Source organism: Paramacrobiotus metropolitanus, unplaced genomic scaffold (assembly GCF_019649055.1).
Source record: "Paramacrobiotus metropolitanus isolate TYO unplaced genomic scaffold, Prichtersi_v1.0 Parri_scaffold0000039, whole genome shotgun sequence".
Taxonomy (NCBI): domain Eukaryota; kingdom Metazoa; phylum Tardigrada; class Eutardigrada; order Parachela; family Macrobiotidae; genus Paramacrobiotus; species Paramacrobiotus metropolitanus.
In genome coordinates this window covers 319918-335143 of record NW_026570259.1, presented here as the reverse complement: position 1 = coordinate 335143, position 15226 = coordinate 319918, and the positions used below count along the sequence as shown (strand labels likewise).

At 41.8% G+C, this 15226-nt stretch overlaps 4 protein-coding genes across 7 annotated transcripts; 2 read left to right on the top strand and 2 right to left on the bottom strand.

The window, feature by feature from the left end:
* Nucleotides 1–3: 3 nt before the first annotated feature.
* On the bottom strand, nt 4–3647 carry LOC129590131 (uncharacterized). Of its 3 annotated transcripts, none has more exons than XR_008690704.1 (6): nt 3374–3646; nt 1167–3309; nt 783–1060; nt 544–643; nt 320–411; nt 4–261 (listed from the first exon to the last, which is right to left on the bottom strand). XR_008690704.1 is itself a non-coding variant. In XM_055485159.1 (6 exons), exons 2-6 carry the CDS (start codon nt 1363–1365, stop codon nt 118–120), a joined length of 723 nt encoding a protein of 240 aa, XP_055341134.1. In that variant the 5' UTR covers nt 1366–3309; nt 3374–3647; the 3' UTR covers nt 4–117. The 3 variants fall into 3 exon arrangements, 2 of the variants coding, with proteins under 2 accessions (XP_055341134.1, XP_055341133.1); XM_055485159.1 differs by having other exon boundaries at nt 544–625; nt 783–988; nt 3374–3647; XM_055485158.1 differs by having other exon boundaries at nt 544–625.
* Nucleotides 3648–4456: 809 nt separating this feature from the next.
* Nucleotides 4457–6142, top strand: LOC129590069 (uncharacterized). Its single transcript, XM_055485051.1, has 3 exons — nt 4457–4725; nt 4874–5208; nt 5340–6142. Exons 1-3 carry the CDS (start codon nt 4660–4662, stop codon nt 6061–6063), a joined length of 1125 nt encoding a protein of 374 aa, XP_055341026.1. The 5' UTR covers nt 4457–4659; the 3' UTR covers nt 6064–6142.
* Nucleotides 6143–6842: 700 nt separating this feature from the next.
* Nucleotides 6843–9175, top strand: LOC129590068 (mucin-3A-like). Its single transcript, XM_055485049.1, has 3 exons — nt 6843–7128; nt 7333–7670; nt 7767–9175. Exons 1-3 carry the CDS (start codon nt 7057–7059, stop codon nt 9007–9009), a joined length of 1653 nt encoding a protein of 550 aa, XP_055341024.1. The 5' UTR covers nt 6843–7056; the 3' UTR covers nt 9010–9175.
* Nucleotides 9075–14309, bottom strand: LOC129590067 (mucin-19-like). 2 transcript variants are annotated; one of them, XM_055485048.1, is made up of 6 exons: nt 14031–14309; nt 11920–12275; nt 11199–11845; nt 10906–11144; nt 10556–10591; nt 9075–10490 (listed from the first exon to the last, which is right to left on the bottom strand). In XM_055485048.1, the coding sequence occupies exons 1-6, from the start codon at nt 14070–14072 to the stop codon at nt 9198–9200; spliced, it is 2613 nt and encodes an 870-aa protein (XP_055341023.1). In that variant the 5' UTR covers nt 14073–14309; the 3' UTR covers nt 9075–9197. The 2 variants fall into 2 exon arrangements, with proteins under 2 accessions (XP_055341023.1, XP_055341022.1); XM_055485047.1 differs by having other exon boundaries at nt 10906–11845.
* Between the last annotated feature and the right edge of the window lie 917 nt (nt 14310–15226).

Genomic DNA, 15226 nt, shown 5'->3' with positions numbered 1-15226 from the left:
ACAACAGGAACGTTTCTCAACGAGAGCAAAAGCTGAAGTTTCAACACAAAACACTTCCATAATCAAAACAGTCAATTTTACACGATAAAAATTTAAGAAGCAGTTGAAACGGAATAGTTACACTCGTTGTGCAGCACGAAGCGCAGCAACTTTTTTGTTATGCTTGTCAATCATTCGGTTTCTGAAACGTATCCGAGCAATTTCTTGCTTGTAAAGATAATAACAGTATCCCAGAATTCCTCCGCAGATTAACAAAATCCCCTGAAAACGAATCAGCAACAATAAATCACGCAACCGGCAGCTGTAAGAAAATTTGTACCCCTACGATTCCAAAGACGATCCCAAGAATAGCTGCAAGTGGAAGGCCGCCCCCGGTTGCGACTGCTTTAGCTTTTGCTACCGCTTTCTTGACTGTAAAAAAAAGAAAACTGCTGACTACATCGCAGGCAGCTAACCTACTTTGATTTTGTGACATCTCGAAGCTTTGTCGTCAGTCGTTAATACACTGAATTTGTCGTTAATACACTGAATTTGCCAAATAACCTTTCTTCTTCACCGGTGCGGCGCGTAAGCCGTTGCTGTCGGTTGTGTCCTCGTAGATGTATTCATACTCATCATCATCATCCTGAATTCGTCACACACTCTTAAATGTGTAAGCTCTGCTGTTAGTCCGTTATTAGTTACAGATGGTCTAGATTACTGCCGAGAATGCGATCACATGAAAGGTCGTGTTTGCCTTGCTCACTACTAAACATTAGAAATACGTTTACGTCTGGACTTACTCGTTTACGTCTGGACAACGTTTTCCTGGAGCAGCACGGACGTGGCGAGCACACGGTGGCATCAATCAGCACCAGTCCCGTATTTAGTGTCTGACCATTAATCCATTCGGCAGTGACAGCATATGGAAGTTTGGCTGCCGCGATGGTGCCGCCTTTGTTGTACTCAATCAGCCAGCATTTACAAATCCACACATTTTCCAACATACCTAGGGAACGCGGGGGCAGATATTCAATGAACTCGCAATGCCTCTGATTTTTGTTGACCATAACATGGGGATCTGTCGACAACCACATGGCTTATGTTTGAGCGAAAGCCTTTATTCCACAAGAGTATTTATTTGCGTTAAAGACCAGGTCTTACTAGGTTTGTGCATATTTTGTTACCTGGTAGTCCAGTCAGTACAGGAAGGCTGTCAGTGACACTGGAGTTAATCGGTCCATAAATGCGCAAGTGCGCCGGTAGACTAAAGCGAAAATTGTTTTGGATCTCGCTTCTTAGGACCTTGGACTGGTTTTTTAAAGCGAGAGTGGTCGGATTGAAAGCCACAATTAATATCAGTATTCCAGCGAAACAAATACCCATCCCATAAATCCATTACTAAAATTAGGACCTGGATCCGCTTTCAGCAGTCGTTAGAAGGTGACCTGATTGCGTTGAAATTTGGGAACACGATTAAACGAAAGTCCACGCTAATCAGCCTCACGTAAAAACGTTCCAAGGTAAAAACTTAAAACGTAAAAAAGAACGTAAAAGCATTCCAGACTCTTTCGTGAGGGAAGAACATTAATAATATTATTTTGGTTTCTTTATTGATATGATACTGCATGTTGTCAGTCAGTTATTATTTTGTTACCTATCTTAAACTTTTGTACAAGTTCATAATGTACAAGTATCCAGGCGATGCTGCTGTTTTCACATTAGATTTTGTGCGGGAATTAAAAGTAAACAAATATTTTTTTTTATTTTGAAATAGTTTACTCACGGCGTTACTCATGCAAGTTGGCAGAAAACCTTGTTACATGAAAAAAAATACGGTATCAAAGAATTGTAGTATTTCCGTGACAGCTTAGCCGTCATAATTTGCAAGTGGATTTTACAACTTACCACGTTTTTGAACAGTTGCAACAAGAATACGCACACACTGGCTTTTAGCAGTAACAAGATTCATGCTTGGGATAAGGGAGAAGTTTGCTCGCAGTTTATTAGGAATTCTGTCCGTTGCCTCCATTGTAGGTAGCTTTGCAACGGTAGCACTACTGGACCTCGGAAAGACATAACTACCCCGGGAACTTAACAACAGCTTTCGGTGCTTCTTAAGTGTTTTCTTACAGATGTTTGTCTGGTGCGCTTTAATATCAGTGGAAGTTGGAAAAGGAATTTACATTCGTAGCGATCCTGACAGACTGCACGGTGGTCGCAACATGAAGGACCTCCAGCCGAACTGGGGAAACAGTTTAGTCTTCCATGAAGTAACAACCATTGTCGGGTCGTTTGTACTTCCGGTTGCTTTTATTATGGTAGCACAGCATCTCTATGAAGTCTTCTCGCTAACGGAACCAACGCTTAAAATTATCGTAAGATCCATGGCATTCTGATTATGGACGAACTAAAGGATTCAGTGAACACTATGTAATCATGCAGTTTTCATGCACAGATCTGCGTGCATTCCCTGATATGGATGATACTGTTAATGGCCTCGTCTGCGCGATTTATTGAGCAAATTGTCCCGGATCCGGAGTATCAGTACCGAATTCTACATAACACATCGGTGTTTATCAATGAGAGCTCTCATGATACCAGTAATACGAAGCAGTGGATCGCTTTCGTGGCTTCCATAGTACGATTTTTATGACGGCAGATTTTAGATTTTGTCTTTTATACTTTTATAAAGTGTTTTTGCTTCCAGGTTTTTGGTGTATTTTGCTCGATTTCTCTTGGAGCAGTCGCTGTTCTTTGTATACTAGATTTCACTCATATCATTGCAATAAATCGTATGTTGGATCAATGACATTATTTTGCGGACATTACTGGAACAATGGACATGCAAGAAAAATTGAAGGCATCTTAAAAAAGACGACCACCAAAACCTGTCATCCGACTTCGGTTATTTTATTTTATAGTAATTCGGTTTCCTGCCGGTACGCTTAAGGAAACATGTTCATACAATCTTAAATTAAAATAAACAGGTTCTGCTCGTATTTACATTGCCGTACAGGTTTCCAGTTTCTTCACAAGCACAGCGGCCGGAATTTTCCATCCAACAACCATGCATAAGGCGCGAGGAACGATACCGGTTTCGACTTTTTTAAGAAGATGACATCAGATTTGACAGGTACGGTTGCAAAACCGACTAGCTATATTGCATATTTCCTCCCACATAAATAATTTAATGACAATACCGACAGTGCGGATCAATGGTTTGCTTCTGTTTCTTTTTAGGATCATGGGCCTTCACAATATCAGCGTTAAAATTGTCAACAACCGTTTCGTTCTTTTTTAGAGGATGTTTGTGGGCTTTTGTTGTAGCTACGTAGAATTAAAATGGTTATAATGAAAAATTTATGTAAACATTGGGAAATTTTTCACTTACATTTGGGAAAAGGTTTTGATGAATTGTACTTCGCTTTCTGCTTTATTCCTGGTGCGGCGCATTCGATGTTGCAGATCAGGAAGCTGCTAAAGCAAATGGCTAAAAATATCATGATCCATAAAACCCTCATTGCTATTGACTTTTGTACCCGCACTAAGATTTCATTAAAAGAAACCAGTAGTATGATGTTGTCAAAATGAAACTAGATTACATGAAGCGCGATTTTTTTAGCAGATGACTGTTGTTAAACTGAATGTTAAGAAACTACAAAGTACCTTTTTTGCCTTTTGGCGTTTGCCTTAAGCAGTTACCAGAAATAGCTTCCGAATTCCAAGCAAGATACGTGTCTTACGGTATGTACATGTATTAATCCGTATACGTAACCGTGTAACGCTTAACATCCATTAATACCGCAAAATGTAATTGAAACATGATTATTAGCCACACCGAAATCTTATTAAGACTTGAAATCTGAAATATTCTAAATGGCAACTCAGCATAATCTGACACCCTTCCCGTCCTCCGTTTTTTTCTGTCCAGTTCAAAAGACTCATGTTAAGCCATTAGCGATTAAAAGTGTTAGACAAACCAAAATGTGATTTTTGCAAAGAAGCAGCAGCAGCCCTTATAATTATATTATATACAAAGCAGCACACTACTCTGTATACTGCCGCATTTAATACAAAGTTCACGAGTTGCTGTAATCAAGCTCGCAGCTACGCGGCTACTGTTTCAAACCTTTCTGAATCGCTCATCGAAGCAGCAGTTAGAAGAGACATTAAAATCTTGGTGCGTGTCGTATTGCCATTACCTAATGCTTTGAAGGATGCTTTAAAACCTTAATAAAGCTTTTTACTCTAGTAACGCATACATTATGCACCCAAAAGATGAGTACACCGTGGGTTTCACGGACGCATATTACATAGTAGAACACCGGCTTCGCCGTTAAAATGCAAAAAAAGTTCTCTCGCTGCACAAAATTTCTCCACTTTGCTCCGAGGCACCGGAAGCGGTGATCCGGGTTGGCTATCTTATAAGCGGGCGGCGGATCCGCCTACATTTGAATTTCACAAAGTAGAAAATCCTTTTGCTTTCTGGTGAATTGTGTAATGATGCTAAACGGTTATTACAGCAGGTACAAATAAGGGTTTGCTGTAAACATAAATCTGTGGATCATAAAAATTCAATTTTAACGGTCCTTGAGCATTGCACATTCACATTTACTCGAGAAGTAGATACGAAGTGCTGATTTATATGATTGTTTGGATGCTGCTACATACTTCAAAATGGATTTTTTTTTCGTTCTTCACCTTTTATTTTATTTCTTGATATGGACCGTTTTTGTCCCTGCGGTAAGAAAATTAAAGCCGATATGATACGATATGATAATTTGTAAATTTATTTATACTAAACTGGCTTTTTAAAACTTTTAAGTGTGCTTTCAGAATGTACCTGTTACAGGAAACGTCAAATTTATATACATACTACCTCGAATTTCAGATGGCCTCGATTAGCGTAGTAACACAATATGGCTCATCTTTCGATGCGATTGAGAGCCTGCGACCGAATATCGGCAACAATGCAGCAGTCCTACAACAGGCTGTTCGCACAGCAATACCCGGCGTCACTTTTCCCCAGTTATCCAGTATTCCGGTTACGTCTTTTAACTGTAGCAACATCCCTCACGTCGGGTTTTACGCCGATGTTGAGACCGGCTGCCAAGTTTATCGTCGATGTCGTGGACAGAGAATGGCATCATATTTATGTCCAAATGGAACGCTGTTTAACCAAATCACTTTAACTTGTGATTGGTGGTACAATGTAAACTGCTCCAGGTAAAAATGCAATCATCAAATTCAGCGTTGGATTAAGCCAAACGCTAACGTTGGCTATTCTTAAGTACGAGTATATACGTATCATGCCTTGCGATAGTTCTGCCGAAATAATTTATATGGCTCGTTTGCAGATCGAAACCATTTTATATGTATTCAAACATCCGACTATATAATCCAAACGAGTACTTATTGGACGGTCGAGCCGGACAAGCACCAGGAACTGGAAAAGCACCGGGCAGTTACAGCGGCAACTGGACGGACAGTGGACACAAGCAAAAGGTTACGAAAAGTGTGGCGCACAACCAGACTAAAAACTTCACACCAGGCCCAGTTTCAAGCCAAGCAGTAAAGACATCCACGACCACGACTAAAGCAAACAAAAATCAAGAAGTGGTGACGGTCGCCACTGCCGAACGACAGGCTCGCAAAGGCTCAGGAAACGAAGTCAAAAGAGAACCTAATGTACTAGTCGACTTTTCGGGACAGCCCGGTAAATCTTCAGCTGCAGGCACTGGAGAAAGTGAGTTGTTGAATACAACGAATTTCGGCGGCTATGTGTTCCCTGGTGGAGGCAGTTACACGGGCGATACGCCTGCAAAATATGCAAAGGGCGAAAACGAATCTTCAGGAACGTATGCATTCCCGGATTTATTTTACACCCATCCCAGAACAGCGGAGGGAGACAAGGCACTCGATCATGCTGGCGAAAAATACGTAACTAGAAAATACTTAAGGCATCGTTTGCTTGTACCGTTTCGGTTTGCAATCCACAGCCATCAGAAATCTGGGGAAAATATTACGCTTTCGACAAATTCAAAATTAGCATTTCGACAGCTGCGGAAATTATCTCGTTGAAGGATTACTGCTGATCGCAGTCATTTTTGTTGATATTTATATCTTGGAAATTATTAAATTATGACATCTTTATGTCCCATAACACTAATTCAACATGCAATAACAATAAAGTAAGAAAATTGACGGTGCAAATTCTGGAGGGCCAGTTTGGCTATAATAATCACAAGTCATCACACTTCCAGCAAGTAATTCTGATCCTTAACTTAGTTTATTACACTACCGGCACAGTATTCGACCATTTCCAAATTTATGGTGGTTTTATTAAAATGTTGATGACTGTTGATCGTTGGCACTTGTACACCTCACACCTTGTAACTACGATGTGGCCGGTACGTATTGGTCATTCTACTCATGCTAAACCGCAAAATTGGCCGTTTACTACTTATACTTGAAGCACCCCTAATTTAGTTGTCATAAGTGCATAAAGCGCAAAAGCTCACTGGCTTCCCGTTTACTCTTGCGGTTTCTTTGCTTATTGTCGGTTCGGCGGTAAACGTTCTGGTTGACAGCATACGACACGAGTACAACCGATATAGTAAATCAGTGAAAGTTATATTATGTTTACAACTCGCACCATGATGTTTTGCCGGTGTGGTAATAACCTTGATCATAATAAGCTCGTACGACCGTACCTTTGCAGCAAGTCGATAACGTCTACCGGAAGGGTGAGAATGTTTGTGTGATGATGCGATGCATTAAATATAATTACATGTTTGCAGTGTACCATCCTCAGGCTACTTAGCATATTGTTCTTTTTTAATGTGCGCATATTTCATGTGCGTGCTGTACATACCAATGCCTGTATATCCGCATCGGTGCACTTGGAATCCGTTCCCTTTATGCCTGAAACAGCCACGTAGTGCCTTTAGGTGGTTAATGCCGATAGACGGGATATGCAGCATGTGCATATAATAAATTCCAAGTTTTCGATGCCTATTTTTACTGACGCCGCATGCATGAACGGATACGGGAAATTGTAAAATAGACATAGCGATGCTAATGGAAGAAAGATTTCGTCGTCTTGTTTCAACCTGTGTCTACGTATGGGCTTTAATCATGCATACAGTAAGTACTGTATAGAATTTTCAGCTAGGTATTTTAGTAAGAGCGTTTCTGTAAGTTATTTAGCAGGGCAAAGAGAACAGCTATACATTTAAACCTTGGTGTGGCATTTGTCAACTATACCCTTGCGCGAAACAGTGAAATAAAGTACTGACTCTAATGGAAAAAAACTGCTCCATAATGCGCTAAAATGTTTTGGGATTTCAGGGTATGGTAAATGGACAATCCACGAGATCTTTTGAGTCGGCATTCGAAGCCTTAGACAGCCTGCGCCAAAACGTTGGACGCAGTGCAGTAAATATTCAGAATGCGGTACAAGCTGCAATACCCGGCATCACATATCCACAGCTTTCTAGCATTCCCGACACATCTTTTGACTGCAGTGAAATGCCAAATTCGGGATTCTACGCCGATGTGGAAACAGGATGCCAAGTGTACAGACGATGTAATGGACCGCGAATGAATTCGTACCTTTGCCCCAATGGAACACTATTTAATCAGATCGCTCTGACTTGTGATTGGTGGTACAATGTCAACTGTTCCAAGTAAGTTCAAAACGAGCAGTCATCAGACTCATCACTCTATTAACGTATGTAAATGTCCAAAGCGGAAATATTTTAGCTGTTACCCTTTTATTTCAGATCGACGACCTTTTATACGTTCACCAACGCACGACTGTATAAGTCCAATGAAACACTTTTCGAAGAACAGACAAGCGTACAACCGTCACATTCAACTTCACCCAGCGCTGAGAAAAAGATGATACACCCATCGACTAAACGATCCTCGAAAGCCACTAGAATGCATCCTTCGAAACGCACAACTTCAACTAACGTTTTGTCTTCGGCAAGGCACACGAAAGCAGCTGCTCCTGAAAAACGAACGACGCCATTACGAAATTCATCTTTAGCATCCGTAACGTCAGCTAAAATTGTTATCAAGAGCCTTGTTACAAAGAAGAGTTCCCAAAGAACGACGCCACATGTCACCACTACGGTGTCGTCCTTAGAGCCGCCACCTGCCGCACAACCCAGGTTCTTTGATGATCCACAGATGGTACCGGTCAGCACAGTTCAACCTGAAGTGAGCCAAGCAAACGGAATAACCACATTATTGGTCGAAGTCGTTACGAGTTCAATGCCACTCCTTACTAAAGATCTGAAGATCCCTATAAAAAACCTTTCATCTGCAGATCCTGCTTCTAGTGCACCAACGACACCACGTCCCATTGCAACCTCTTCCTCTGATAGGCTTGAAGTCAGCAGCACATCGCTTCCCCACGGAATATCCAGTTCCCCGACAAAAGTTGTGCTGACGGACAAGAACGAATCTGCTCCGCTCGTAAACAACAGCACGGCAAAGCCAGTAATAGCGTTGGAAACAACGATGACAGCGTCCCTACCAAAGAACGCCACAACAGGAATCTTGAACTATACATCGACAACAGTACCAATTATATCGTCAACTTTGGTGGCACATGGGAGCTCTTCCATGCTTGTTTCGACCGGTGCACCGCCCAAAAATGTCAGCGACAATGCAGTTGTTACCATTACCGGTACCACGACGACAACGGCGCCAGCTGTAGCTACAACCAATTCGCAGCGGCAGTTGACAATGCCAAATTCAACCATAAGTACAATATCAACGTTACAGCCGGAATTGACGTCCCGCCCCACCAGCCCCAGTACTATTTCTATGCCGCCGGGAAATTCTACCATCTCAACGAATCCAAATTTGTTGATCAGCAGTGACAGCACCACTGAATCAAGAAGGCAACCCAGAGTGGTTGAACAAATGGGATTTTTTAAATGTACCCAGAAAAATTTCGACAAAATTCAGACGTACAAATCGTTTCGTTTTCTAACTGTTTCCTTGTGTACATAGATAATTTTATGGTGAAGGAGGACGAAGGCGATAATTTTTAAAACCGATACCCGCATATAGCTTGTGTTTGTTTTGTTTTTATTTAGGTACATAAATTTTTTAGCATTTGCATTGGGTAAAAATTATATGAAAACTCCAGCGCTGTTCAAAATTAAAAAGCATTCAGTGAAAAACATCATTTGAAATTCTTAAACTGAAGTAATATTAACCACGGTAGCATTAATCAGAGTCACATTTGCTGTATCCAGCGCAAACTGTAATGTTGCATTTGCCGTCGAAATTAATATCGCATCTGTATACTGAGAGCCGTCAGTGGTTAACGTTAAATTGTGGTTGTCATCGTCCGAGGCGACACTGGATGCAAGTTCCGGCAGCATTGGCAGGGCTGTTGACATGTTCGGTTGAAATGATCCAGAAAAATCCCTCAGTGGTCCCAAAGTTAGCCGGTTAGCCAGTGTGGCTGATATTACAGTTGGCGCATCCGTGGGTGCACCGGTGGGTGCATCGGTAGAAGTGGTGTTAAGCCGGTCACGTAACGTTGATTGTAGAGCCAACAGCAGTGCGTTCAAATTTGTATAGGTAGGTAATATAGGTCTGTTTCCATCGGGAATAAAGGCGAATACAAACGTTCCTGTGTTACTGCCAACAGATTTCCCAAAAGTAGAAGATGCTGTTTCCAAACCGGAGGAAAAATTACGCGAGGGCATGGCGCCCAAAAGAATATCCGGAGAAGGTGGCAGGGTTACGCTGTTGGATGTACTGTCAGTGCGTAAAGCCTTCGTGGTAGTACCCCAAAAGTTGTTGGGATCAAGAGAGGTGTCATTAGTAGATGTGGTATTGCCGGCATCTGATGCGTTCATCCACATGTCCATATTAACCGGTAACGTCCATGTCTCGATACTCATGTTGGTAACGTTTCCAGCGGAGTCAGTCAAAATATTTCCAAACATATCCATAATAGCGGAATTGTTTGATATATTTGAATTAAACGGGCTGGAGACCGAATCCCCGATTTCCAGAGTGTGAATATTGGAAACGCTTGCGCTGGCCGCGATAGCCGATCCATTATTAGCCATTGCGGTGAGAATGTCCGTTAGGTTTACTACGTACACCGTTGATGACATGTTGGCATCAAGAGATGAATTTAAAATTGTCTGGTTTAGTTGTAGAACATGCACTTCTTCCGTGTCGTTTACAGTGGTGCCGCGTACAGCGTCTATCATCCACGAGAGCGTTGGTTCTTGATCGTTGCCAGTAGTGGAGTACTGGGAGCCCCAAAAGTCAACGGTATGATCGGTTTGATTGCCGCTGTACATCTGTCCACTAAACGTGGCCAGTGTAGGATCCGTTAGGTTTGTTGCTTGCATAGCATTACTAGAGCCATCCGGTTGGCTAGAGTTAAGCGCCGTTGCATTAAACGGCCCAGTTAATTGCCATTGAAAAGTTGGAAGTCCGGAGCCAAGTGGTGTCTGACTCGGTGACTGCAAAAGCCAAGATTTATCAACAGGTTACACATTTGAAAACAAATCTTGTGATTTCAACGTACTGATTTCGAAGAGTCCAGTCCTTCTGCCGTGTACAACTATAAAGAATGATAAAAAGCGCGTTACCCATTCGCACTTGCAGGTGGTAATGTCGTCATATCGGTCATATTGTTGCAGTTTTTTATCAAACATTTATTGACTTAACTTCTGAGAAGTTATCTAAATATTTCGTCATAAGCGGTGCTGTTTACCTATGTCGTCAAATATCACGCGCCATACGGCGCATGATATTTTGTAAATTAGCCATTTTTATCGTCACACTGCTATTGTGCTTAATATCGTCTTTTTAATAATTAATATTATTGCTTAATAATTGTGACGCGACAAACAAGCAAGTATTCCTGTGCAGTACCTTTTGAATCTGACCAGTTGGATAGATTGTGGTCAACAAATCGGAATTCGCTGTCGGTTGGATCTCGTTTCCAGAACTGTGAACCGGAATAAAGCCGACAAGTGCCCGGCTGACCCTCCCGATACGCAGTGTTGCTGACGTTGTAGTCGGCATCAAGATAGTGGCTACTGTTGGTACAGTAAAAACAATTCCAGCTCTGCCTGTAGTGGTCACAATCCCTGTTGAACTACCGACGGTTCCTGCAATGTCAACTCCCGAAAACGATGAATTATCGCTGCCGGTGATATTCGCACCTTCGATCATATCCGGCTCAGCCATTGTTGTTACCTCTTCGCTTGGTGTCACTGTCGTCACCTCTGCTCCTTCGGTGGCAGCTTCCGGCGGTTCGGTGCTTATGCTACCGGGTTGCTCCGTAGTACTCTCGGCTTCGGTAGTGGATTCTTCGTTTGCAACGGTTGAGACTTCGCTGGAGCTCTCCGTGCTGCTTTCGTCACCAGACGACATAGAAGAATTAGATGAACCCGAATCAAATAAAATCCCTTCGGTTGTAACATCAACTCCGTCGCTGGTCGTAGCTTCGGCGTCTGGAGAAGCCGTTGAAAATTCTGTAGTTGACTCACTCAAATCGTTTTCTGTAGTGGTTTCTTGGTTGTCTGTGGTATTTTCTTCCTGTCCGGTTGCACCACTTTCCGTAGTTTCGGTGTCAGCGGGAACTTCCGTTGTGCTTTCTGGATTGGCGCTGCTCTCGTCGGCACCGCCTTCCGTAGTCGGTCCATCATCGGGAGAGGAAGTAGAGCTTTCGGCATCCGTTGAACCATCTAGTGGGCTGGAGAGACCAACAGCGTTTGACCGATCATGTGCGGAAGTACCATTGTCGTATAGGAACAGTACGTGCTCTTGGTATAATCGCGGGTTTGAATACGAATAATATGAAATAGATCTAAAATAAATTCACTGATGTCAACCCAGCATTACCAATATTCTTTACAAGGACGAAGATGGGAAAATTCATACTTATCACAGTTTACATTGTACCACCAGTCGCAGACCAATGTGATTTGATTGAATAACGTCTTGTTCGGGCACAAAAACGAATACATGGGTGCGCCCGATAAGCATTGGCGGTAGGCTTGACAGCCCGTTTCCGGGTCCGCATAGTAGCCAGACTGGTTCACCTGATCACAGGAAAAAGAAGTCTCGGGAATAACCGACAAGGTTGGATACGTTGCACCGGGTTGTGCTGTGGACATAACTCGCCGAATATCGTCAATAGTCGACGTGTGACCACTCATTGCTTGGGTGCGCAAATCGTCTAGCGCTTCGAAAGCCGACAGTGATCCCGAACGCGTATCATCTTGTGAATATGATAGCTAAAATCACAAAATCTGCAGATGCATTTTGTATGGAAGAATAAGGAAGAAAACATGGTTGGCGTTATCGAACATTTAGGAGTGGCTTAATTTTCTGGCACTTTTTGATCCAAAACCATCGTAAATTAAGATGGTTTTTGAATTTGGAATATCGTTTGCGTTGTTAAGATTCCTAATAGCGGAAACGGTACGCATACGGTACGCCCACGTCGATTATCGGTATGTAAAATTCACAAATATCTCAAACCACAATATCCGAACCGCCAACTGTTTCACGATCACTTTTTTATTTTGTTATCAACATTGTAGGCAGTCATAAAGTTACGCAGGAGAAGTGCAGCATAGGATTTATGCTTTAAAGTAACGTATCTTCCTTGCGGTGTGCAATACAGAAAAAAATAAAAATTATAGAAATACAAATGGCTTCAGTTACGTTCAGCTATCTGTACGTTTAGCTGCAGTAGTGAATGTATTACTGTATACCGGCTGAATCATGGCTAATTTCAGCTTGTTGTCAGAAAAATTTTGGGATGTGCAGCGCACCTATTATTAGCATATTCGGTAATTTGGAAATTTTTTGGACTCGTATTGGTATGTTGTGATTATGCAACATCAAGATTCTTATGTCAATAAGCCTATTGTAAATTCAGGAAATGGTTTATGGAAATAATGCTAACCTTGCCCTAAGTATGCAAAGCGTTCTGTAAGCCCTCAGTCACAGCGGCTGGGTACCTCGATGTCGAACAAAGGATTGCCGGTTACATATGTGGCATGAGAGCCTGGATGGTGGCTGATGGTGACTCATTATTATATTTAACCGTAAAATTTATTTGTGGAAAGTATGGACGCTTTTGAAATCTCAATACTAAACTATAACTGCAGTTGGCTTTAACATTTCTTCTGAAAATTAATCAAACTCCAGAATCATTCGGCATCAGAGGCCTCTGTATTATACATTACAAGAAACAGCCTCGGCTTCGCCTCCGCGTTTCTTGTGGTCCCCAGTCTACGGCCGGTTTATTCAAATGATTTCGATCAGCTGTTTAGTTAACATCTTATTCCTTCAGCAAAACAAAACGGTCCGAAATTAGCGCCAAAACGTAGATAGGATAATAAGTGAATTTACGGCTTTTGTGCACTCATTTACATTGACTTGACGCATTCCCATTGACTCAGAAAGGAATCTATGTTAACTTTTCCATCCCGACTCTGAGTCTACGAGGTAGAAATTTTCAACGTAAAGAACGCTTGCAGTAGATGCTAGTGGTAGTTCGGTCACTCGTTCACCTAGCGGGCCGTGTGGCGGGTGCTCTGGACAGCAGCGGTAATTCGGTCACTTGTTCACCTAGCGGGCTGTGTGCTCTGGACAGCAGCGGTGACCGAATAATATATCCGTTGTAATATAGATCTTTACCTTGATATTTAGCAGTAATTAACGCTTTGCAGTTCCTTCCCGGCTTTGCATAGGCACAGATTTACAGTGTAGTTAATGTGAATCGCAAAACACACTAAATTTTGTGTAGAGCAAAACGATTTTTAGTTTTCTGCCAAAACAGTCTGCCTGTGTAACATATACAGTACACATTTCAGAAATGCAAAGCATGCATTTGTATTTGTACATACACGCGAAAACTTTAGTTTCTGCTTATCAAAAAACAAAATCCTGATTGAAATTAACTTTATATATTTGAACACGATGTGCCACGAACTAACTATACTTTGCTAAGACATAATTATTTTCGCGTAATTTCCTACCTGCAACAGTAATAAAAGTTCCATAAATATGACATTCCACATGGTTGCAAGCGGACAGCAGGTAGTGTTAGACAAAGCGGCCACAAGTCATAGAGGAACTATTATTATCGTTAGCAGAACATCCGTTCGGAAACACATATCGTTTCGGCGATATAAATGAAAATAGTTGCTAGCCCGTTAAACGGCGGTGATATATTCAACGATAAACCTGCTACTTTCCTGCTGAGGCTATGCGAAAAGGAAATTGACTTTTGTTTTGCTACCATTGTTACAAAGCAACATCTCATCTACTGTGTGCCTGCCAAAATGAACATGAAGTAAAATCAAATCCAGTGGTCGGTTTTGTTACGTACAATATTTTGGTGATAAGTAAGCAGTAGGCCGCTTTCGCCGTGTCGGCGGTTTTCCTTTGTTCATGGAACAGCATGGCACAGAGCTGCAAGACGCAAATGTAGCCTGCCACTGCAACAACCACTGTCCGCGCCGCTGCAGTGGCTGAGCTGCTTATGGTGTTGTTGTTGGGTGAATGGGTTAACCGGAAATCACATACAAGATGATCAGCGGCAACTTCTGTGTGGTGGAGTGTTTGTCTATATTATGATGGCTTTGACATTCATTTTATTTTAATCGCCATATGCCAATTTGAACAATACTTGCCGGCTGTCAAAAGCAATCCTATGAATTGTACTTGCAACCTATCAACTTGGGGCTTGTTCTCTTCTTAATACTGGTTGTTGAGACTGTTTATTACACAGTGCTTTTGCAGTTTTTACTGGTTCTGGTAATTGAAAGGATCTTACAAAGCTTTAGATAACTCGTGATACTATAACGTCACAGCTGTACACTTAATCGTTACAATAAAAACAACATTTTGTTATGGGTATCTGCACTGAAGCTAGAAAATAACACTGGTGTGACGCGACAGACATCAGCATAAGGGGACGGAAATTAGCAAATACAGATCAATTTTCTCCGGACAAAAGCTCACTTATCTTCTGCTCGGTGTGCAAGCCTGCACTCATGCTGGAAACTGGAAATAATGGAATACTTAATATTGCTTATGCAAAATTTTTAAAAATCATTATGACATAACGCTAAGTTACGAACTATGTGGTTAATCATTATGTGAAGCATGTACGGACTTAGATATATTACAAGCCCAGCACGGATGAATAATGTCTTAGGATTTCGAGCAT